Source organism: Choristoneura fumiferana, chromosome 18 (genome assembly GCF_025370935.1).
Source record: "Choristoneura fumiferana chromosome 18, NRCan_CFum_1, whole genome shotgun sequence".
NCBI lineage: Eukaryota > Metazoa > Arthropoda > Insecta > Lepidoptera > Tortricidae > Choristoneura > Choristoneura fumiferana.
In genome coordinates, this window is record NC_133489.1 from 18,971,577 (window position 1) to 18,997,858 (window position 26,282).

Consider the following 26,282-nt stretch of genomic DNA (forward strand, 5'->3'; position numbering starts at 1 on the left):
CTGTTACAGGTACTATTCGTCATACTTAATATTCAACATCAGCCCAGCGTCAGCAGCTTGTTTATCAATGATACCTTCAGGGCTACTACGAAACTCGAAACTCGAAGTTCGTGTAGTGCGGTCACTCTGACACTTATACTATTTAATACGAGAGCGAGAGGGACGGTACGATACGAACCTCGAGTTTCGAGTTTCGTAGTATCCCTGCTTATTTCCAGAGGCCTTATTGTCAAACGCACTTGGAATCAAGACCGTTGTTCCCATTTCTTTCTATCGAATGGTATAGAATGAAGGTAGAAAGAGATGCTGAATGCAGAGCGTTAGACAATACGGCCACAGGTCTTTGCATAGCGAGACCAATATTTCGTGAGATCTGTCCTCAGGCATTAACAGTTTTAAAACCTGAACTACCGTGTGACTCACTCATATTTATATGAGTTTTAAAACCATTTAAAATCGTATCAAAGAACTTGAAGTGGAAGACCATTATTTCCACGACGGGCCAACAAATAGCTTTATGGTAGAGCAATGATCGGCAATTCATACATCACAATAGACGATATTAACCCTCGGTTTAATCAATTCAAGTGAGCCTTTATAGGCCTCTTTAGGCAATTATTGCGAACATTGAAGAAATTTGTATCAGACGTGATAATTTTTAACACTGTAACTAGATAAGCAAGCATCTCCATGGAATGTCATCTACTGGATATTTAAGCTTTATTATGATGTATTATCTGTTTGTGATCCTTAATAAATGAATAAATACCCTAAGCAAAGTTTATTGAAAGTACGAGCAATTCATCGGTTGCAAATTATTGTTTTGCGATAATAAAAATGTATTTTATAATGATACAGGATTCAACAATTACTATTAATTATTACCTAAGTACCTGAATTAAGCCTTTAAGGGTTGCCTGGAAGAGATCTCTCTTAAGCGATAAGGCCGGCTATTGCTTACCTTATAATTTTCTCTCTGTGTACCTATTTTCTGTATCGCTTACTATTTCTGGTGGTACAATAAAGAGTTATTGTCTTGTATTGTTAGAATAAGAATTATTTATTCGCAATTCACAAAAAAATACAAGTTTAGAGAAAATAAAGATAAAAATAAAAGCAAGGTTTTGCGAAATCGCGAAGCGGTCCCAGCTCAGCATAGTGTTGGCCGTGAGGGCCGACGCTGGTCTTCCGTTGAGTTGAGTGTGACCGCTTGGCGACTTCACGGAAGGCGAGAATCCAAAATTGATCCCTTGGGTAATTTTATTTCAACGAAATATATACTGTTTCATTACGAAAAAGTGATTTTAGGTTAAAAATAAAAAGTTAATAAGAATAATCTCTGTAGAAATTTCTCTGTACCAACTTTGTGTATGTTTTAGCAAAATAGTTATTTGTGCAACAAGAGAGCAAAGTTGTTTTTTGTTGCGAGTGTTGATTTTGAATCCCGAGTAAGCGAAGGATTCTATAATTGAATCACGAGCGTTAGCGAGTGATTCTAGGTTAGAATCCTGAGATCAGCAAGGGATTGAGATACACGAGATGCAAAAAAACTTTGGTCTCGTGTGACACATACAATTTTTCACCTCAGCAGCGAGAACATAATTTAAATGTAACATAAGAATAAAACCACATATACCTACCTGTTTACAAAACAAACACATTTTTTAAAATAGAATCCGATTATTAACAAATATAATAATTACATTTAAGACCATAAAAAGAGTCCAGTAGCTACAATACAAATCGCATACTCATAACATGCAATCTTAACTTCTTGTACTAATGTCACACTTATACTGCAAAAAGCCTCATCTCGGGGTAATTGAAAAGGTTGAACAATGAAACCTTTAAATAAATATGATTTTTATTAAGATTTCTATTACATAAACATAAAACGATTTGTTAAAAAATCATTCAATTTAACAAATAATAATTACACTGTAGAGGCAGTATACGGAATTCTTTTATAAAAAAAAAACAAGAGAAGCGGCTTTCGTGCAACGAGGTTGTATACTTTATTAAAAGATCGGGAAAATTTACATTTTGGAAATATTTCGATATATTTTTAATACCAAAAATTTAATTTAGGTTTGTAATCGACCAATTTGATCCTATCTCTTGCTTTTTTCGAGTTGAAGTGAAATGACAGATCAAAATAAAGTTCAAATATTTGGAATTCAGTGAGTAGACCCAACACTGTACTCAGCATTTAAAAAAAAAAAAAAAAAGTTACTTTGTCTCACGGAGTGAGCAAAATGCGATTTTGCTCACTGATTTCTCATAGCAAAACCTGCCTGTTTGAGGTGCTGAGGTGAAAAAAATATTTCATTTGATTTGACTAGAGCTTACCTGCGGCATCGCACGCTTAATCCATTAGATACGGCTTTACTGAATTACATCGTGTTTTTCATCGATGTTGCATTAAAAAGACCAGTTCCAAATTTCATGACTGTAAACGAGATTTTACCCCGATCTCGTGGTAATAACGGTATAAAAAGTAGTTCCTGACGTCCTGCTGTCTACAATACCAACTTTAATCAAATCCGTCCAGCCGTTTTGGCGTGAATGCGTAACAAATATACACACACATACTCACTAACTTTCGCATTTATATTAGTAGGATTCCCGATGACATTTTAATTACAAGTTTATGGCACCTCGCCCTAGTTTCAGTCAAACTTTCCGAAAGTTGATTAAAACTCCGATTCTGTGAACTAGATTTCGTCCCGAGTTAATTAGGCACGCTCCTTTAACTCACCATTTAGTAAAGCACCCAAGCTGCTCGTTGCCCAGTAAAGCCAAATTTACACTATTGGGTTTAAGGAACCTAGTATTGCCGATGCCGATCGATAGTCCGCTATCAATAGTGCTTCGATACACTATCGATAGTTTGAGCAAAAGCGATAGTATCGATACTATTCATCATCATCATCATCATCATCCCAGCCTATATACGTCCCACTGCTGGGCACAGGCCTCCTTATTATTATTATTGCTCTGTAATAATGCAAAACTATCGCTACTATCGATAGTATTGAACAGTAAATAACGGAAACTATCGAAAGTATTGATAGTATCGATACTATCGATAATTTTGAACAATCGTTTGTTACCGTTATTTCAATAGTATCGGTTGCATCTACACGGGGAGGTGGGCAGAACAGGAGTTGCAGCAATGAATCTTCTAAGTACTAAGAGTAAGTAAGTTGGTTAGTTTTGGTAGATCGTGTATCGCAAATTCGTTAAAAAAAACATTGGATAACTGAATACAAAATACTATTCTGCCACTCACCTTTACATCTTGCAATCTTTTAGACGACCAGATGGCTTAGTGGTTAGAGAACCTGACTACGAAGCTTGAGGTCCCGGGTTCGATTCCCGTGTCGGGGCAGATATTTGTATGAAAAATACGAATGTTTGTTCTCGGGTCTTGGGTGTTTACTATGTATTTAAGTATGTATCTATCTATATAATTATATTTATCCGTTGCTTAGTTACCCATAACACAAGCTTTGCTAAGCTTACTTTGGGACTAGGTCAATTGGTGTGAATTTTCCCGTGATGTAATCTTGCTTATAATAACTGATAGTAGGTATTAAAATATAGGTCACTATCGATTGTCCAAAACTGTCGATAGCTTTCGTAATTATCTGTTCAATACTATCGATAGTATCGATAGTTTTGCATTATTAGCCAGCCATAATAACGATACTATCGATAGTATTGCGCGAAGAGATATTGATACTATCGATAGGCCTATCGATAGTATGGCCTTTTTCCGATTGAAACTATCGATTGCAAACTATCGATTTTTCGGCAACTCTAGTTTAAGGGATTTACAAGTATAAGTAATCTGCCAATCACGGTAAGGTGCCAAGCGGGTTGAACTCGGCAGCGTTCCTATCGAGCGGCATAAGTAAGAAGGAGTCGTTCGACTGAACTCAACCGGTATACTTACTTATAATGACTCTGGCAGCCGCGCTCTACCGCGGCCATCTGCGGCGGGAAGCAGGGAAAACTAAATACATACAGTCTAACATAGATCCTCCTCCTTTTTTGAAGTCGGTTAAAAATAAACAAACGGCTATGAAAATCTTTAAGCTTATGGAGAGAGTCCGCAAATTGCGGAATAAAGTAGTACTTATATTTAGAAAAAATAATTATAATTATTTTTAAATTATATTATATTAAACCACAAAAAAAAACAAATAAGTAAAAAAGAACTTTTTTTTGCTCTATTTGTCGATACTTATTTAATTGCTCTTTTCTACCACTCAAAGGATGTCTGGCAGAGATCCCTTCAGCGATAAGTCCGCCTTTGTAGTTAGCACTTTTTGTAAACTTTTTCTGTTTTCCTTTTTGTACAAAAAAACAAACAAACGAAACATTTTACCCTTCCACAGGTGACCATAGGGCTGGCTCTTTCCACGGTCAACGTATTGACAACGTATTTATTGCCTCATACTTAGACTGTATGTAATAAAAGGTTTTTTATTTATACCTCTACATCTACTTGCGCTCTGTAACATTGCAAATTAAAAAACCATCTTCTAATCATATTTTTATTATTTCCATTTATAAAACATCAATAACGACAATGCATTATCTCCTAAACTATCAAGTGGTTCGAAACTTTAAAATGTTTACGTTACCACTTTGTACATTTTATAATTACAATAAATTATTTTACAAATAAGTGTGTTTGATTAGTACTTAAAATATCAATGACATTACGATTATTGTAGAAAAGAATGAAAAACGAAAATTCAAATCACTTTGAAACACTTTTTGTATCTTGCACGCGAAAAACGAATGTACTTTTATATAAAGCTTTTGAATATCAATTACACTGGAAAAAAAAGATCTATGTTACTATTTTTGTACAATGCACTGTACTATTAATTAGGTATACTACATTTACAAACACAATGGCACTTTTTGACTACACAATAATTACTATCACTATATATCGTAAAGCATCCACGTTGGATCTGTGAGATAAGTTACCATACGGTGAACTTACAAAATCGGATTACAGTTATTATACCTACTAGATAAATAAAACCGTATTAAACTTTTTTATTACTTGCCCTAAACATCGACAAAACTAACACCGCTCTACGCCGTGTTTTTCTTTATTTCCGTTAAGTTTGACAGATAATTCCGTTCACTGACAAAAAGTACATAGTTTTCAGCCAAATCGAAAAACATTTTTTTTTTCGTTCGTTACGTTGTCAAACTCGATGAGTGACATTAACTTGGCACATAACCGTTTAATGTTCCGTTAAAGATAACGGAAATCAAAAATCACACAATTTATTAAAAAAAAAATATTCTAAATTCGAACGGTCTACAATTCCACATCAGGGTCTTCTGCGTCTGCCAGTTTAATGAGACCGATGAAACTTTTTTCAGGTTCCATTAGAGAGTGTCTGTCGCCGCCTGTATTCCTGACTGCCAGTCTGTCGCCTGCTTTTAGGAAGAGAGCGGCAGCTGAGAAGCAAGAATTCGGTTTTTCAAGGGGCTCACTCGAGTGCGAAGACTGGGCGCACTGAAGCAAAGTGTCTCTTCCCTCGATGTCTGCATTTGTACGATGAAGAACCCACGCTATTATGTCGTGGGTGTCCAAGTAGTAGATCTGAAGAGATAATACGTTTTGTTAGTTTATTTTGCAATGCGACCATTCCCGCAGGATGTTAGGTGGGAGAAACTGTTGCGAATTACGGTTGTTAAGTATTCTCAGTTCTGAGAATTCCAACGGGGCCTGTCACCTAGTACTTCTAAATGTATATTAAAGATATTCAGATCAAAAGATTAGACTGAACTTTTTAGCTCCGAATTTTTGATTAAACATTCGAATAAAAAAAAACGAACAAAACAGGCTGATGTTAAACCCGAGTGCCTGAGTACCTATAGTACCCGAGTTTTTGAATTAAGAAATTTTATTGTAAATCTATTACAATCAAAACAGATAATTCTGTCAAACATCTGCGTAAATAAAAGCATGCTTGATATTAATTTCCTTGTCCTAAAGCTACATATGTAAAAAAATTGGTGCCACAGCATATAGCCGTTGCGCGTGGGCGTGGGATGCGGGTGGGGCGGGTGAGACCATGGTCCACGACGCGGTGTCCCACATTTGGGACTCGCTGCCTGTTTCCTGATACACACTCACCTGTACATAGACGAGGTAGACGCCTGTGTGGTGCACGTGTACGTGGCCGTTGCGCGTGAGCGTGGGACGCGGGTGGGGCGAGGCCATGGTCCACGGCGCGGGGTACCATACATTATGGGCTGCATCATGGGACACGCGGACTAATCCGTTACCTGTTGAACAGAACACGTGGGTATGAGATATGAGAAGACGTGGTGGCAGTGGCCTAGTGTTTTAACCTATTATGGCCTTTTAAGCAGAGGACCGTGGAATAGAAATTGGGCCTTACACCAGTGAGTTTAAATATTTAAATTTATGTGAATTTTCATTTTATTTGTATATCACGTTTGAGCTGCAGGGCTACTACGAAACTCGAAACTCGATGTTTGTGTCGTGCGGTCCCTCTGACACTTATACTATTTAATACGAGAGCGAGAGGGACGGTGCGATACGAACTTAGGGTTTCGAGTTTTGTAGTAGCTCTGCTGCTCGAGTGACCACAGGTCAAATAACTAGATTACCAGGGTTCTCTTGAATTATTACCTCTACAGAGACATATCGGCGTGAGCTCAAAAATACGTCATAATTTTACTACGTAAACGTACTTTGACACGTACATTATTATATACTTCTGTCGTTCCAAGCACTCGCTAATACGTCTGTTAAACCGAATACGTTCAGTTTCATTCTTTCGATCGTAGTCTAGCAACAAAGTGTTAGAACTATAAAAAGAAGGATTGACTTATTCACCTGTTTAAAGTTTGATAAAATAAATTTGTTAGTCCATGGAGTGAAGCGATCCCTAACAAAGTTTTTGGACGATTATAGTAGATTGTTCAACAAGGGACTAAAACAAGCCATAATGACACGAGATGTCTCGCTCTGCTCGGGTGGCTAATGGTCAGGCGCCATCTGTTAAAAATTCAAATAGCAAAAAAAATTGTTGCGCGGTTTTTCTTTTCTAGAACGGCCTAATTGCCTAGAAGTCGAGGCAGTCTATGAAACGCGATTTTTAAAAGCAAAAACTCTCTCTCTATGGACGCCGTTTTTTTCGAACGTGTTCCGCCCCGCTGCGTCAAGTCTTAATTTTATTTGGCTGTTGAAATAGCTGAAAATACTGCTGGAACTAGCTGTAAGACCCGCCCTACACACACGCATTTATTCATCACCACAAAAACACACACAAAATTACATGGTGTCTTCAGCTTGCTGCATGTGCACGTATATCCTCCTGAAATCTTGGTGAGTGTTAATTTCTTTCATTTCTTCGACTCCCGCCTGATTACGTACTTCAACAGCTGCGGATTGGTTTCCGCACCTGGCGTGATTATAGTTTTGGTGCCTCCTGTGAGGTATTAACCTCAATGTTCGTCATTTTCCCCGCATAACCTCACTTTGTCTGCGCTAAAATCTCGGCTATTTCATCAATTCTTCGCAACCCCGCACGGTTTTGTCTACCTGTACTGCTTGTAGCTAAACTAGATTATATAATTTTACGCATATTTTTCGATATTGTGAAGTGTATGAGCATAAATTATTTTCCGCAACGTCACGCAATTCATTTTGTTCGATCCATTTATTGATATTTCAAGATGGCGCCGCCGATTACTTCTCGCGATGAACGGGCGCTGCATAGGGAATTATTATTACAAGAAACAAGTCGTGAATCGTATTTTTCTCGAATGCAGCGAATTTATGACGATTCTCGCTCGATCGATGACGCTAAAATTCGCGAGAACTTCATCTCTGCCACGGAGACAATCGATGATATTCGTGATAAATATTTGAATTGTTTGCATAGTATAAATTCAATTCAAATGGAAATAAGTGAAACATATACACCAAATTTCAATTCATGGAGTTCGTTTGAAGACTTGTATTGCGCAGTCAGACGCATTAAAAATAAGTTGGTAAATACCTCGAAGACTGCTTCTAGTAATGCTTATGAATGCGCAGGTAAACGTCCGTTTCCTAAACTAGGGCCGATCGAGATCCCTGAATTCGATGGGAATCCTACCCATTGGAGTATGTTTTACGCTTCGTTCAAGAAAAATGTTCATTCAAACTCCGAGTTAGATAACTCCGAGAAATTGTACTATCTTGTAGGTAAACTAAAGGGAAAGGCACAGTCCTTTATCTCTGGACTTTCAACTAACGAAGGTAACTACGAATCTATATGGCAATCGTTAGTTGAAAAGTACGAGGACAAACGAGCTTTGGCTACATCATTTTTAGATACCATCTTTGACATGAAACCGCTTCCAAACCCCGCTAGTGCTGCACAATTAGAGTCGTTTGTCGATAAATACGCCGTATCGGTAGCCGCTCTCAAAGATTTGCAATTACCTGATCTGTGTGATTATATTTTTATTTATTTTGGATTAAAGCGTTTAGACAGGGAGACTGCTAAAGCGTTCGAGATGTCTGTTCGTAATGTAGACATACCTACATACCAGACTTTTATAGATTTCATTAAAGGGCAAGTCAAGATCGTTCAAAGAACGAATCCAACCGTCACCCCAAAAGTTTTACTTAAAGAACAACCTGAACAACCGAAAAAATTGCATATTCCTAAAATTTCTCATACTTATTTAAATGCTCATTCATCGACTACTTCCGATAATAACTGCACCTTGTGTAATAAAACACATGAGCTCATTTATGAGTGTAAAGCGTTTTTAAATTTATCACCAGATAAAAGATATAATTTTATAAAAGAAAACGGTTTCTGTACCAATTGTTTAAGCTCAAGACATAGGTGGAATTCATGCCAGAGTAAAAAATTATGCCGCTCGTGTAATTTAAAACACCACTCGTTACTTCATATGGACAAATCCACTAACACGGGCTTTACTGTGAATCAGGCTGAGGCTCGGGGCAATTTTCGCCCGTTTGCTCCCGCGCAATGTTTTAATTCTAGCGTCCCACCGCAAGCGGCGCCACCAGTAGCGTCAACTTCATTTCAATGCAAAAATGCACCGCAATCGCTTGTCTCTGTTACACATGTAACACCGCCGCCACAAATTAATGCAACCAATTTCGCTTCCGCGCCCGTGTCGACGTCCTATCCTGATACAAATACTGGTGGTGTGTCTTACCTATCAGCTGATGCTAATTCAATGGACTGTACACTATCTAAATCGCAAACGAATCTCGCCTATACAAATGTTCTATTAGGAACTGCTCGTATTAACGTTTACAACCGCTTTGGTCAACCGATTTCCTGTCGCTGCATTATTGATCCAGGTTCACAAAATCATTTCATTACGTCGGACTGCTGTCGCAAGTTAGGATTGACAGTCGATCAATTACATCGCAAAACCATTATAAAAGGTTTAGGTGACCATTCGAATATAGCCAAGGGTAAAGTTAAAATTGAGTTTTTCTCAAATAACTCACCGGATAAGATGTACGCGATGGAGCCATTGGTTTTAAACCGTATAACCGAGCAGTTACCCACCGCACCAATAAATATAAATTCTTTTGAGTTCCTGAAGAATCTCCCACTCGCTGATGAAGAATTTTATAAGTCTTCTCCTATTGATATTCTAATCGGAGCTAGATTATTTATCGATTTACTATTACCGGGCAAGGTAACTGGTTTGCCCAATCAGCCTTCGGCGTTCTTAACCACCTTAGGATACGTAGTCATGGGTGAAGCCGAAGTGTCTATGGAACCTGAAGTTTCAGTTTCGTACTTCGCAACGGCAGAATCAATTCATGATGACTTAAGTCGGTTTTTTGAGTTGAATGACATAAAGGACGATCATATTCTGTCTATTGAGGAGAAGGCTTGTGAAAACTTTTATACTTCAACGACTACTCGTGACTCATCAGGGCGTTTTATTGTGGGACTTCCATTTCAAGACAGTACCGATCGATTGGGTGATTCTTTAAAAACCGCACGCAAACAGTTTTTAAGCCTCGAACGTAAATTTAAAAATAACCCCGCGTTTAAAGAACGTTACGACGAGATAATTCGCGAATATATAGAGAAAGAGTATTTAATCGAGATCTCTGAACCCAAAAACTATAGTGATGGTTACACTTTACCGCACCACGGTGTAATTCGTGAAGACAAACTTACTACCAAACTGCGTATAGTATTAAATGGTAGTGCCGCGACTGACTCGGGCGTTTCCTTAAATGATATTTTACATGTCGGTCCCCCATTACAAACCGATCTATTTAATATTTTATTGAATTTTCGATTATTCGAAATCGCCGCTACAGCTGATATTCGTCAAATGTTTTTAAGGCTATTAGTCCGAGAACGGGACCAGCCTTATCAGCAAATAATATACCGCTTTGATCCTAGAGAACCGCTTAGATATTTTGCTTTTCAACGCGTTTGTTTTGGATTACGCTCGAGTCCCTATTTAGCTATCCGTACAATTCGTGAACTTGCCACGCAAGAAAAGAACAGTTTTCCCGAGGCTTCGCGACTAGCTTTACGCGATCTGTACGTCGATGATATCGCCAGTTCATTCCATAGCACAGATGTAGCTGTGACAGCTGTTAAACAGCTGATCGATATGTTTTATAGCGGCGGTTTCGAGCTGGTAAAATGGTCGAGCAATTCGCGTGAATTATTGTCACATGTGCCAGAGTCGCACCGCTTAACTGATCCAGTTGATCTAGACAAAGACGAATCGCTTAAGATACTCGGCATGCAATGGCTGCCAGCAACAGATGCCTTTGCTTTTACCATCGCACCGTCAGATCGCACATGTACAAAACGGAATATATTATCGAGTGTTGCGCGCTTGTGGGACATCATGGGTCTCGTGGGCCCGGTGATCGTCCTCGCGAAACTTTTAATAAAAGAACTCTGGGCTTTAAATTTGGATTGGGATGATACCCCACCCGAACATATAATAAAGACGTGGTCACAGTTCCAGTCAGAACTACCACTATTATCTCACATCAAAATACCGCGACATTTGAATGTCTTTGAACACACCGAAGTAACCCTGTTAGGGTTCTGTGACGCCAGTGAACGTGCTTTTGGTGCTGTAGTGTACTTACACGCAAATAATAATGACGCTTTCTCAACCACATTGGTGTGCTCTAAATCCAAGGTGTCGCCAGGAAAGTCGCATGTCACTTTGGCTCGGCTAGAATTATGTGCCGCGTTACTGCTCGCAAAACTTCTTCGTTCAGTAATAGATAATTTCTCGTCTCGCTTCACCATTAAAAATGTTTACGCTTTCTCGGATTCGACAGTGGCCCTCCACTGGATCCATTCCTCCCCGCACCGCTTTCAGACATTTGTTGCAAACCGAGTGTCAAAAATTCAATCTTTGCTACCCGCAAAGGTTTACCACCATATTTCAGGTTTAGAAAATCCCAGTGACTGTCTCTCACGCGGGCTTATGCCATCTAAACTACTTGATCATCCGTTATGGTTCACCGGTCCAACCTTTGCAGCCTCGGATGAGACAACCTGGTCTATCACACCTTTCAAACCTGACTCGTCAGATGACATTCCCGAGACGAAATCTATTTCTCTCGCTTCTACTACCCCGGTAGAAGAAGTTCCCCTTCTATTGCAACTCGCTTCTCGCTGTTCTAAGTGGAACAAACTTTTAAGAATAGTTGTTCATATTTATAGATTTCTCAAACTACTTCCTCGTAGTGATACTATCACCGCTAATGATTTAGATTTCGCAGAAAATAAAATTTTAACCACTTTGCAACAAACCCATTTCAGCGACGAAATAAAACAGTTGTCTTCGGGTAAAATATGTGCTAAATTTATTCAAAAACTTGCTCCATTTTTGCAAAACGGACTGATTCGAGTCGGGGGCCGGTTAAGAAACACTGATTTAACTTACGACCATCGACATCCAATTTTATTGCCCAAGAAAGATTATGTTGTTGATCTAATCGTCGATCACTATCATCGAACTAATTGTCACGCTGGCCCCAACCTATTATTCAGCCTCTTGAGACACAAATACTGGATTATAACAGGTCGGCGTACCATTCGCACGCGCATTTCAAAATGCAACTTTTGTTTTCGCACGCGTCCTAAACCGACATACCCGATAATGGCTGATTTACCTGATACGCGAACACAAGTCGTACCTAAACCTTTTATTAATACTGGATGCGATTTTGCTGGACCATTAAACGTCACTTTAAAACGTGGCCGCGGTGTGCGGAGCCAGAAGGCCTATATTTGTTTATTTATTTGCTTGACGACTCGAGCGATTCACATCGAGGTAGCGTCCGACTTGAGTACCGCGACCTTTATATCAGCTTTTAAACGTTTCTTGGCTCGCCGTGGACCTGTTTCTATAATGTATAGTGACAATGCGACTAATTTCGTAGGCTCCAAGAGGTACCTAGATGAAATTTATAATTTTGTAACGTCAGGCTCGTTTCGATCAGCTCTCGCTTATGAGTTGTCCGACTATAAAATAGAATGGAAAACTATCATACCTAACGCACCACATTTTGGATCGTGGGAACCGTTAATTAAGACTGTAAAAACGCACTTATATCGCGTGATTGGATCTCAAATTCTTACACTAGAGGAGCTTAACACTGTGCTTTGTCAAATAGAAAATGTGGTCAACTCGCGACCGTTGTGTACCACCTTAAGTCAGGATCCTGGGGAGCAATTGGCTCTCACTCCAGCCCATTTTTTAACTCTCACGCCGCTTAAATTTTTACCAGCCGCGCCTGTTAACGACGAACCTACGCATTTACTAGAACGTTACCAGCTTTTGGATAAACTAGTACAATCATTCTGGGATAGATGGTCTCTTGAATATTTAACAACGCTTCAAGCACGACAAAAGTGGCATATTCACGGTCCCAACATGAAAGTCGGTACCGTCGTCGTTATTATTCAGGATAATAAAGTCCCACCACTTCAGTGGGAGCTAGGATTGGTAACAGAAATACATCCTGGCAGAGATGACGTCGCACGCTCAGCAACCGTCAAAACTAATAGAGGACTTTTTAAACGTCCTATTGTACGTTTGTGCCCTCTGCCATCACAATAAGTTTAAATTTAGTTTATTCTCATATATAATAGATATATCATTAGTACCTACTAGCAGCAGTACAGGTAGGTATTTTCTCCAAATTATGTTTTCATATTACTCACTTCTTCCCGTGCTGCTTAATATCTCTTTGAAAGACGTCCTTTCAAGGCGGGCGGCATAGAACGGCCTAATTGCCTAGAAGTCGAGGCAGTCTATGAAACGCGATTTTAAAAGCAAAAACTCTCTCTCTATGGACGCCGTTTTTTTCGAACGTGTTCCGCCCCGCTGCGTCAAGTCTTAATTTTATTTGGCTGTTGAAATAGCTGAAAATACTGCTGGAACTAGCTGTAAGACCCGCCCTACACACACGCATTTATTCATCACCACAAAAACACACACAAAATTACATGGTGTCTTCAGCTTGCTGCATGTGCACGTATATCCTCCTGAAATCTTGGTGAGTGTTAATTTCTTTCATTTCTTCGACTCCCGCCTGATTACGTACTTCAACAGCTGCGGATTGGTTTCCGCACCTGGCGTGATTATTTTCTTTTATTGTTTATGAAGTGACGCTTTAAAAGCTTGCATATTTTAAGATTGGTTTTTTGGAATCTTTTTGTATTTTTTATTTCAATTCCAAATTTTTACTTTTACGGTCATCCCGTAAAACCGAAATTGAAAATACAAACTGAAACATATAGAATTCTTATTTTTCTGTTTTTTCTGTGCATCTATGTTTCAGTTTGTATTTTCAATTTCGGTTTTACGGAATGACCGTAAAAGTAAAAATTTGGAATTGAAATAAAAAATACAAAAAGATTCCAAAAAAACAATCTTAATTTGATTGCTTAGAAACGATATCTCTTGTCCGGGTGAGCGGTTAGTTCCAAAGGAATGCCGAAAAAGTTTGAGGGCTTACGGCATAGATGTCGCTAGCGTCGCTGCTTAAGTGACTAAGTAAGAAACACAAGCTGAGATATTAGGTGCATAGGGAAATTCGTGTCGGTACCGTTGACCATCAGTGGTGTAGCGGTATAGCACGCGGTACGGATTACCGAGGACCTGGGTTCGATTCCCAGTGATGGTCTTATTTTTCTGTTTTTTCTGTGCATCTATGTTTCAGTTTGTATTTTCAATTTCTTGCATATTTTGCCAACAGTTTCAAAATTGAAAATTCGTAATCATTAATTGTGTTTCACGAAATTAAATCGTGTTTTTTATGTTTTTGTACAGTTGTCATTTTGAGGTTACACGCCTAAAAATCCTCCATTCAGAAACACCGTATTGGCTGTTTAGGGGTTTCCAACGTAAATTAAAAAAAAAAACTTGAATCCCTAGAGAATAAAAAGGAGCTTTAGTTCCGATATGCAGAGACTAAAGTAACATTTTAAGAGCATGAGAAATGAAAAAAAAAATATCTGAAATAACCTGCTGGGGCATTTCTTGCCCAACGTACCTATTGGGATCACAATCCAGCGCGGAAATGCAGCCAGCGTCATAAACCACAGGCACTCTTCCGCAGAGACAGTTATTACCCGACTACCCGAAGGAGGGTTATGTTTTTCGAACGTATTTTTAGGGTAGTTTTTACTTCAATTGTACCTCCAGACGTATATTCATGAAATTTATTTATAGGTAAAGTACATAGTAGGTTCCCCATAGTAGGGTAGGTAAGGTAGGTAGGGGTAGCCGTGGTGGCCTAGTGGTTTGACCTATCGCCTCTCAAGCAGAGGGTCGTGGGTTCAAACCCCGGCTCGCACCTCTGAGTTTTTCCAAATTCATGTGCGGAATTACATTTGAAATTTACCACGAGCTTTGTGGTGAAGGAAAACATCGTGAGGAAACCTGCACAACCCTGCGAACCAATTCAATGGTGCGTGTGAAGTTCCCAATCCGCACTGGGCCCGCGTGGGAACTATGTCCCAAGCCTTCTTGTTCTGAGAGGAGGAGGCCTGTGCCCAGCAGTGGGACGTATATAGGCTGGGATGGACATAGTAGGTAAGGTACGCTTGGTAACAATTTATATACAGTAATATGAAGCAATAAGCATGGAAAATTCTGTTGAATATTTACCTTTGTAATGCTCGTGTATTTCGGGATTGAGGTGAGAGGTGTTGCCATGGAAATGTGCCGCTACGAATGGCCGCCGCCCCTCCTGTACGAAGAACCAACATTATTTGTAACAACATCCTTCAACATGTTAGCAGGAGAATTAACGATATTCTTGAAATGTACGCTCAGCCCAGCCTATATACGTTTATTAAACTTAAGTAAGTAAGTAAGTACCTTGTATTTTGTATGTACCTTGTATTTTGTATATTGTATTGTATGTGCTGCAGGGCTACCTACTACGAAATACGAAAATTGAAGTTCGTGTAGTTCCATCTCTCTGACACTTATACTATTTATTAATACGAGAGCGATAGGGACGGTACGATACGAACTTCGATTTTCGAACTTCGGAGTAGGCCCTTTGTTATTTGTATTTAGCAATCCATACTAATATTATAAATGCGAAAGTGTGTTTGTATGTTTGTGTGTTTGTCCGTCTTTCACGCCGTAATGGAGCGACGGATCGACGTGATTTTTGGCAAAAGCTAGTAGTTCATAAGATGAATGTTCTTTTAAGTTGTTGTATCGTTTGAGATGTGAATTTGCAATAAAAATGTGAATGTTACACGTAAATACAGTGGTAAACTTGTGTACATATACTTATTTATTTATTTATTATCATTGTAAAGTCATGTGGGTAGGTACTTACATAATAAATAATCACGATGTTATTAAATACGTATAAGTCAGGACATGACGCCCTGTAGTATACAATAGAGGCTTAAAAACTAAACAAATATTTAACATTGTCGTAGAAAATAAATATTAAGTTTGTAGAGTTGATCTCGATCATTGTGTCCAAAATAGGACTTGACGGCTCTGTTACGACTTTGTTTGCTTCAGTAAATACAAATAAATACACTACAAGATGTTTAGCTGTTCAATTTTGTCTTTCTTCAAAATACTTAATAACGAGAGTAATGACGAAGAAAAAGAGAAAATATTTAATTTCTTCACATTTTACATTTATTTATTGTCATTTTAGAAGTTTCCATTGAAACTCTGTTCAAAATTATAACTTAAGAGTCAATACAAACTTTTCTAAGTAACTGTGCACCTGCACTACAAACTTTGCTTATTTATGTTACCTGTTGCTTGCAGAATTCTTGGTTAATGCCTCATTTCAAGATGTCGTGAGAAATATCTTTCGAGTTGCACCATTGCCATCGTTAATTGAACAATTGAAAAAAACTGTATTTTCTGTTTGCAACTTAAGTCAAGCTTCACTTAGCTGATCTAATATTAATGTGTTATATTATATCTCATAATAATGATATATTAGATAAACTTACTTTATGATTTTAGGTAAGTGATAGCTGCTAACCCGCGACTTCCTTTGCTAACCACTTGACAGTCCGGAGCGCGCGACCAATACTTATGCCTCAACCGTCCGGGTTTTTATCGACGAACGAAACGCGCTGTGTGTTCACAATTTTTTAACTACAAGGTTTTGAATAAGGAAGAAATACTGAGACGTAAATTAATGTTTACTCATTCAAATACTATTTATAAAACAATAGCATGTATCATATCATAATTTATGATTTATTCACAAAATAAAGGTTAAACTTTACGATACTAAAGTATCCACGGACGGTTTGAAGCATTTTGGTTTTGGATACCATGGTATCGTCGGACTGCCAAGTGGCTAAGAATTCGTTAAGAGTTCGTTATTCGTTCGCGCCCGCGGGAACTGTCAATTGATAAATAGTAAGGAGAACAAACATAAATAACTGCAAAAATATAGCATAAGAACTATGTTTGTACCTACATCGTATAGATACAATAATAGTTCTGAGTTATACCAACATACGTTATTTCACAGTAGGTAGGTACCTAGGGCTTTTGGTATTTATTTGGGGAGGTAAGAATTAGCTGTTCATTAGGATAAAAAATAGTAAAAACGCAATATGTAATAAAATAGTTTAGCTTACATCGTTGCTATTTCTCACTGCTCTGGACACTGTGTGCTGAAGATTGAAGATCTTAGTGCTCGAATCCGAACTGCCAGAGAACTTCTTTATTTTGCGTCTGGGGCTTAAAAATAAAATGTAAACATAACCTGTGCGCAAAAATATCAACTTATTCATCAAAAGTTCCAAATTCATTATGTTTCTCTTTGTCTGACAAAGGCAAATGTTACAAATAATGTCAAAAAGTGTTTCGTTGACATATTATAGAAGTTTAATTAAATTTACCTATAGCAAATAGATCGCTACCGTGACTTCTTCTAGGCTTACAAAGTAAAGAAAAATCCTATCACATTTTTTACCCGACTGCGAAGAAGGACGGTTATGTTTTGCGCTAGTTACTAACCTAACCATTGCCAGGAATATTATTTTTGATCCACGCGGTTAAACGAAAGATTTTATCTTTCCAGAAGATAATGTATCTGCTCCTTTGAATTTTTTTTACGATAGTGATTCAACGTAGGTACAGTCACCAGCACCAATGTCTGACACAACAAGCGTGCATGAATATCTGATACGACTCTATTTTTGGGCCGGAAGGACGTGTCAGATATTTTTGCACGCTCCACTGTGGCAGATATTAATGCTGGTAACTGTACCTACGTATCTACTTATAGACTAACTTTTAGATAATGTAGTCTGTAGAGCGATGGAAGTGTTCCTTTTAGTATTTTTATTATCTTACATTAGTGTTGGTCGGTGGTTTGAGGACAATGAATGTACATAATCAGGTCGTATCACATCACATTTCTTTAGTTTGAGGTTTTCAATTTAGGAATTAGATTAAATTAAATTACGTGCGATATATGATTTAAATATGAGTTCGACTCACATACGAAGTAAACAATTTTTTCACTTCTCATGCTCTAAAAGTAAAGTGATTACTTTAGTCCCTTGGAGTAACAATAATTACTTTTTTTAATTTACTTCAAGTGACTTAGATAAATTCAACAGCCAGTACTTGCTTAGTGTTTGGCATATAAATTATAACACCCTCTTTTTCGTCGGGGTTAAAAACCCCCGACTTAAAAAACGCCAGCAAAAATAAAAATAAACACTCCCGAAAAAACGCTGTTTGAAAAAAAAAAATTAAAAAAATAAACTAAAAATTTAAAAACCCGCGACACAAAAAAACTCCTGCAAAAATCCTGCAAGTATAAAGTATCTAGTAATATTTTTTTATCTAAGCGTCGTCGGTGTCGGGGGACCGCTAAGGTTAACATGCAACTAAATATGTTGTATTTTTTAAAGTATTAACCTTAGCGGTCCCCCGACACCGACAACGCTTAGATTAAAAAATATTACTAGATACTTTATACTTGCAGGATTTTTGCAGGAGTTTTTTGTGTCGCGGTTTTTAAAATTTTTAGTTTATATTTTTCAATTTTTTTTTTCAAACCGTTTTTTTCGGGAGTGTTTATTTTTATTTTGCTGGCGTTTTTTAAGTCGGGGTTTTTAAATTTTAAATTTAAGTTTTTATTTCATGTTTTTTAAACTTTGATATATATTATAAAAAAGTGTATTTCGTAATTTCTGTGTTTTATTTATAAATTAGCTGTATACATGCAAATTAAATATCTTTAGTCAACAAACGAAATTAGGGTAAAACCTACAGATCTGAAACGACCAAAGTTTAAAAGATTTTATAAAATGAATCGTTTTTAATGTAAGTTTTTTGGTTGGTGGTTTGTTGAATTATTACCTACATATATTTGAACCTACACATATTTATACCAAAAGTCAGGTTGACTGAAGTTGAGTTCACATGAAGTTGGAGAACTCATCTCATCTTGCAAGATGTGACCCAAACAATAAAATTATGATGTAGGTCCTTATATTAGTCAACAGATGAAGTTAAATATTCGAACGCTTATGTAATGTGTCTTTTCAATGTACATAAACACACATGAAAATAGGTAGATGTAAGTACGTACAAAGACGAATTTATCCCTTAAAGGGATCTCTTTTAGTTAACCTTTGAGCAAGACATCAGAAAGAACAATAGATATGCAATTAAAATAATAATAAATAATAGTTTATAATATAATTAAATTGAGTTAATTCAAATTGAAGACAATCGGGACCAATGGGCCGACTTACCAGCGCTATTCAGGGCAACGCAGCCACCCTTTGGGCAACTCGCCAGTACGCCACGGCTCTAATTTTAGGGAATTCGTTTTGTTTTAGTGTGTTTTTAGTTCTAATCTAGATCAGTTGATTCTAGATCACTGTTTCCGGTAGACCTGCTGCTACATTTCAACTATATTCCTAAAACCCTCTTTTTTACACCGCAACGTGGAACCTCGTCTGGTCCCCCGTCCCTGGTCCCCTAAGTGGACCCCTGGACCATTTTAGGAAGCTCTTTTCTAGATTTTTCCGACGCATCGGCGAAATGGTCCATACACAAACTGGAATAAGTAGAATGGCGCCACCTTCTATGCGGAAAAAGCATAGAACTAAAACCACGTAGACTAAGAACGTAACATTTTCGCCATGAAAATGGTCCACACACAATCTTATTTTTAACCCCGACGAAAATAGGGGTGTTATAAGTTTGACCGCTATGTGTGTCTGTGTGTCTGTGTGTCTGTGTGTCTGTATGTCTGTGTGTCTGTCTGTGGCACCGTAGCTCTGAAACGGGTGGACCGATTTGAATGCGGTTTTTTTTATTTGAAAGCTTATTTTCTAGCGATGGATCTTAGACATGATTTATCAAAATCGGTTTAGCCGTTTCAAGATCATCAGCTCTTTTGTTCGCTGCGGTAGGAATCTTAGACGCATAATGGACATTTACTTTACTTTCAAACATATTTGGGACCTAAAATTTGAAACACCCATGTATGCTATATAACTATGCAAGATTATGGAATTCTCAGCCTGATGCTGCAGCCAGGATATCCAGAACACTAGTAGGTACACTCTTAATAAAACTATAGCAGATATATCGTGTTTGGGTTCGTTTTGATCAGTATTTGATTCTACAAACAATGCAATGGTGGCAACAGGATGAGCTGATGCTGCAGCCAGGATATCCAGCACAATAGTACACTCTATAAAAAATAATAGCACATATGTCGTATTTGGATTCGTTTTGATCAGTAATTGATTCTACATACAATGCAGTGGTGGCAACACGACGAGCTGATGCTGCAGCCAGGATATTCAGCACACCAGTATACTCTTGAAAAAATAATAGCAGATATGTCGTGTTTGATTCCTTTTGAACAGTATTTGATTCTACATACAATACAATGGTGGCAACAAGATGTGCTGATGCTGCAGCCAGGATATCCAACACACTAGTACACTTTTTTATAATATATATCAAAGTTTAAAAAACATGAAATAAAAACTTAAATTTAAAATTTAAAAAACCCCCGACTTAAAAAACGCCAGCAAAAATAAAAATAAACACTCCCGAAAAAAACGCTGTTTGAAAAAAAAAATGAAAAAAATAAACTAAAAATTTTAAAAACCCGCGACACAAAAAAACTCCTGCAAAAACCCTGCAAGTATAAAGTATCTAGTAATATTTTTTTATCTAAGCGTTGTCGGTGTCGGGGGACCGCTAAGGTTAATACTTTAAAAAATACAACATATTTAGTTGCATGTTAACCTTAGCGGTCCCCCGACACCGACGAATATAATATCAGCAATATCAGAAATATCAGTTTCAGCGTGAAGAAGTAACAAACATACTCACTCATTCACTCACAAACTTTCACATTTATAATATTAGCAGGATATACAAATCTTCTTCGAATAAATATGTACCTATCTACTTACGTTATAGTGTTCATGATTATTTAACGGTTCAAATCATACCAGACTGTTATGGTTTGTCTAATGTTTGTCTGCCTGCCTGTCACCAGGCTGTATCTCATGAACAGCGATAGTGTTGCCGCTATAACAACAAATACTAAAAACAATAAAATAAATATTTGAAGGGGGCTCCAAACAACAAACGCGATTTTTTGCCGTATTTGCTAATGTCTCATGTAACTCATGTCGTATAGGTAATTGCACGGACCCTTTCGCACTTGGCCGGTTTATTTCTGTTAAACGACCGCTTGAAGAGTATTCTCAATAAACTAATTTTAATTTCATTTAAATGCAAATTTTTTGGTCAATGTTCCTTGTGGATATTTATGCAACCGAATATAACCTGATCTTAAGTATGTGACATGTGGCAATTTATACTAAGTAAGTAGCATCGTTTATTGGCAGTAAAGACACGAGCTGCCAATGAAACGGAATCATGTGCAACAATTTTAATCGACACAATTGTCTCATTATTGGTACTCGTATCGGTTTATCACTAACATTAGAGGGCGTTCTTCAAGGTCGAAACATGAGTCCGTAAATAGTATATTGTTTATTGAGGGACTAAAATAAGCCCATATATACTCGAGGTGTTTAGCCACCCGAGCTATAGCGAGGGCGTCTATTTATCACAGGGTTTATATTGACTTTTAGTCTCGTCTCGAGGTGAAACTCTATTTTACACTTCGATTGCCAAAAAAAATAGGCATTTCTGTCAAAGAATTAATGCCTTTCTGGAGGAATACCTCCAGTCCTTAAAACTTTCATAGGTTTTTTAAATATGTCTTTCTAGATTTCAGCGGCAAAAGATTATCAATTAAATTTGTCTTTTTGCTCTTTGCTCGACATCATAATTTTCACTATCACTTGACGACATTGTGAGAATAATCAATTTATTTTAATCGTTTATGATTTACGCTCTACAACAATTTCAAAGTTTTCGCGGTAAGTATTTTTTCCAACCAGGCACAGATATAACAAATGAGGGCTATCTTTTTTGTTTCAACTAGAGCGCACTGTTGCGTGAGGTTTTTAAGTATGGCTTTCAAAAGTTGTTTATTGCGGGCGTGGAAAACAAGTTTAGATTAAAATCATATTTAATACAACTAAAACCGTACCATAAAAATACGAGGCATGCCACAGTGTTGCATAGTCCCCGTTTTGTTCAGAAAAAAGGGAGGACAAGGTTTCTGAAAGACAAAACTGTCTTTCACAGACAATCATTGCCCCAAAACGCATATTTGCCAATAAATAATTTCAGATTTGGCAAAATATTCACAAATTATTCTAATTATAAATAAACCCGCAGTAGGTCACCCAAAAACTATGAAGATTTGACATTTCGGAGATTTCACGCTACACTAGCGCCTCTAGCGGCGAATTCACAGTGATGCCCTCCATTGCATCGGCAAAATGGTCCATACACAACTGGAATAAGTAGAATGGCGCCACCTTCTATGCGGAAAAGCATAGAACTAAGACTACGTAGACTAAGAACGTAACATTTTCGTCATGAAAATGGTCCACACACAATCTTATTTATGCCAAAAAATATGCAAGTATTGACTGTTTGAGTTTATATAAGTCACTCGAAGTAAATTAAATAATTAATTACTTTTACTGCCTAGGGACTAAAGTACTCACTTTACTCCCGCCTTGTAAGGCTATATTGACCTACTTTTAGAGCATGAGAAGTGAAAAAATTACATGAACAGCACATATGCAGGTGCATGTAAAAATTTAAGTATGGCAAATTATAACAATGATCACAGAATGAGAATCACGTTTTATATTTGTCTAAATTTCCAATATTTATATTTCGCTAGACTTCAGAGCACACCGCGTCTTTCTTTCCATGAGGCAGCCATACCTCGGACGCATCGCATGCGTATCGCGTTTGTTTCGATACACACGCGCGTCGACGGAGCGTTTAAAAAACTCGGTGTGCAAAGGACGGGCTTTGTTCACCTGAACCATTAACCTGTCATCTCCCAGGATGACATTTAATGATGTATTATCAAAGGAATTTGGGCACAAACTTGTGCCTCTGGGAGAGGACGGGTTAAGGGTTAGATTTGACTATTGTATTGAAATTTCATGTTTCAGTAGATAAATTCTCGTGGAAGATTTCATGTTTTTATTATACCTAAACAGCTGTGAACCCGATTTTGTGGGAATGTTTGAATTAAAAGGAATCTATTGGCTATTCCTCAGATTTACCTAAATTCAGTTATTTTCACACCATATTTCAACTTTGTCCAGCAAGATTTGTAATTAACGAGACATATCAGACTATCTTAGATGCCATCAGTTACAGTCAGTGAATTCCAAAAAAACTTTAGCCACTGATTTCTACTGATTGTTTTTAACGTGCTTTATACAAACACTCACTATTTTCAGTTAATTTATCAACAAGACGTGTCATTCTGACCCATTCCCGTAGAAGACAGAGAACCTGATCAATTGTTTCTCTTTTTGAAACATTATCTCCCGGTTGTATTTTAGTCTTACCCGTCTTCTGGCCTGGTGACGACGGCGTCAATATTAGCTGTGGACTCAGAAAACACGCTGCGTTTGTCGCGGCCCAACGGCTCATTGTTCAGGGGTTCTGAAAAAAAAGTACACAATTAATAAACAGTTTAATGTAAGAGTTAAACTCAACTATTTACTAATGTGTGTGGTGTGTGGCAAAATGCGTCGTCGCTACAATTTTTAAATACCTATATAATGATAATCTAAACAACATCATAATATCTTTCACATAGCACGTTAATGACTAAAAATTTTTCAATGAAGATATTTATTTATGACAACAACAAGAAAAAAAGAAACATTGTAGATGCTAATTCTTTGTCCGAGAGAGCTTCTAGCTCTTGGGTCTAGCCTCTTTATAATTTTTAAAAAGCCTCAACGCGCCAGGACCCCACGGACCAAGGTATCATCAATATAAGTAGGTATGTCCTATTTATCTTTCCCAAAGTTAAGAAGTATTAAAATTAAAATAAATTTTTGCCTGTGTAGCATGTTCAAAATCCGACAAGCGCACACAAAAAACTTTTTTCGTATTTAAAATCTCAGATACAGTTAATCGGTAGACATTGTTATGACTTGGGGTATTCTCGTGATTGCAATTGTAGATACCTAATAGCAGATTATATCGGAATTGGTACAATGAAAATGGTCCCTAACATAATAAATAGGTATATACAGCTTAGTTTTGTAACAAATCAGCGACTTGTTTGAAACATGCCCCGAGCTGTATGACTGGAAGATAATACAGCCCTCCAAGAACAAACTCAAACTTTGCAAATTATATTTATTACGGTACCACATCAAAGGAGAAAGTTGGAACTTCTAATTAAAACATATAAAATGTAAGCGGCTTTGCTGACTGTTTAAGCTTGTTTATTATTTATTTACATTCACTAAGACCCTTGTCATCTTCTTGTCACGTATCTCGTCGCTATAATTGCAAAAATTAACGCTCCTTCGACTCAAAATACATCGTTAATTAACAAAAACACACACACAGAGACACAAAAATGTCAATATAAAATATAAGTATATGGGAGAGCTCTCCAATTCGATGGTTGATCTTATGAGTTATGAAGTTTGTGAGTTGTTACGATTTGAAATGTAATTACTTTACTGTTATTTTAATAACACTATACCTAGTGCCATCCAAAGATGCGTGATTTTGTCAAAATTAGCCATTAATGACATTGTAATAAGAACCACGGCACGCATCGTCGTGAATGACTCTACCTATACCTATGTACATCTTTTAGCTAATTGATTAGTCTAATGGTGCTTAAGTTATCTGTAGGTTTCTCTACGCGTATGGAAACGTAGAAACTAATTAGGTAGGTAATATAATAATTTGATCAAATAATTTTAAACATCTGGTGGCACGGTAGTGTCCCCGCCATGTCGAATAAGGCAAAAAGCTGTACCGTCTTTTCTCGAACTATTTTGGCGTGTTGTGACGCCTCTGTCTTGCAGCACTGGGATATAGTGGAAGATTAAAATTCTGCTCATTTGATGAGCTAAGGGTGCCTACTAATAACACGATAATTTCCAGGTGATAGCTTCATTCGTTGAGAATAAAGAATTGCTAAGTTACGCAAAAAAAAGTGAACTAGTAATTAGGTACTTCCACAGACCTTTTTGGCACAGACCTAGTGCGTAATTGCAGCTCCAAAAACACTCGAAATGCGGTTTCTGTGTTGTTATTATCTTTTAACTTCAATATCATGCGCTATTTCCTTCTCAGTTTCCGCAAGCTCTTCTAACCTATAAAAAGCCATATGAACAGTGGATATTTTTTCTACAGTTAAATGAAGATTTCGCTTTATTTAAAGTCTACCTCGGGAAGTAGCTAACGGCTCTTAACACTTTAAACGCAATAAACATTATGAGAAACAAGTAAACAAAGCTAAACAAAGCTACACTCGCTTTGTCTCTTTACACAGATCTGCAAAAGATCTAGCAAAACAAAGGCACGGCCGTACCATGCTTTTCTCGAAGTATGTTTACTTGAAATGATTACAGGGAAAATTATTTAAGTTTTTAATGAAGCAAACACAAGAGTTAGAGGGGTAGACCAAGATTCTTATCCGGAATGCTTCCAAAGTTCTAAGTCTCACCAGATGGTAAGTGAACAAGATAAAAAGAGAAGGGGGAAAGAGTCTCCCTTACCCTACTTACCCTTACCTAGTACTCACGTCCGTTAATAGCTAAGATATCAAGAGTTTAAGGATTCAAAACAAGTAAGTTGAGTGGTTTGACCTAGTAGAGGATCGTGTGTTCGAGTTCAATGAGAGAGTTCAGTGGTGTGTATGAAATTCTTAATCCACACCGGACCCTTGAGGGAACTATGACCAAAGTCCTTTCATTCCGAGAAGAGTTCTGTGCACAACAGTGGGACGCATATAGGCTGGGATGAGCAATAAATAGTAAGTAGTATTAACAAATTTTTGGTTGAATTCAAATTACTGTGAGACAGACGTAATAATATCTCTCTCTAATGTACTCTTTTGAATGATGTTTGTGTAAGAAATCGGTTCACTGTTCACTCACCGGGTTCGTCCGACTTCGACTTGACCTCGGTCTTCTGCAGCAAGCGGTGGATCTCTCGGATGTTAGAGGGTGGCCGCTCGCGCCCCGACGTCACCACCGACCCCGTGAAGTCTTCGGGCTTCAGATGCACCATGTTGGATGTGCCCG

General features: G+C 37.6%; 1 protein-coding gene across 2 annotated transcripts in view; it reads right to left on the reverse strand.

Moving 5' to 3' along the window:
* The window catches only part of LOC141437710 (tumor necrosis factor ligand superfamily member 13-like), a 41,457-nt gene extending 15,175 nt beyond the window's left edge, over nt 1-26,282 (reverse strand). Inside the window, exons 1-6 of one of the 2 annotated variants that reach the window (XM_074101183.1) lie at nt 26,136-26,282; nt 23,568-23,664; nt 17,199-17,301; nt 15,226-15,307; nt 6,176-6,327; nt 4,549-5,638 (exon numbers count right to left, since the gene is read on the reverse strand). In XM_074101183.1, the coding sequence (XP_073957284.1) occupies nt 5,351-5,638; nt 6,176-6,327; nt 15,226-15,307; nt 17,199-17,301; nt 23,568-23,664; nt 26,136-26,268 (855 nt within the window). In that variant the 5' untranslated portion in view covers nt 26,269-26,282 and the 3' untranslated portion in view covers nt 4,549-5,350. Of the gene's footprint in view, nt 1-4,548; nt 5,639-6,175; nt 6,328-15,225; nt 15,308-17,198; nt 17,302-23,567; nt 23,665-26,135 lie in introns of those variants that run through there. The other variant, XM_074101182.1, reaches the window with a different exon arrangement.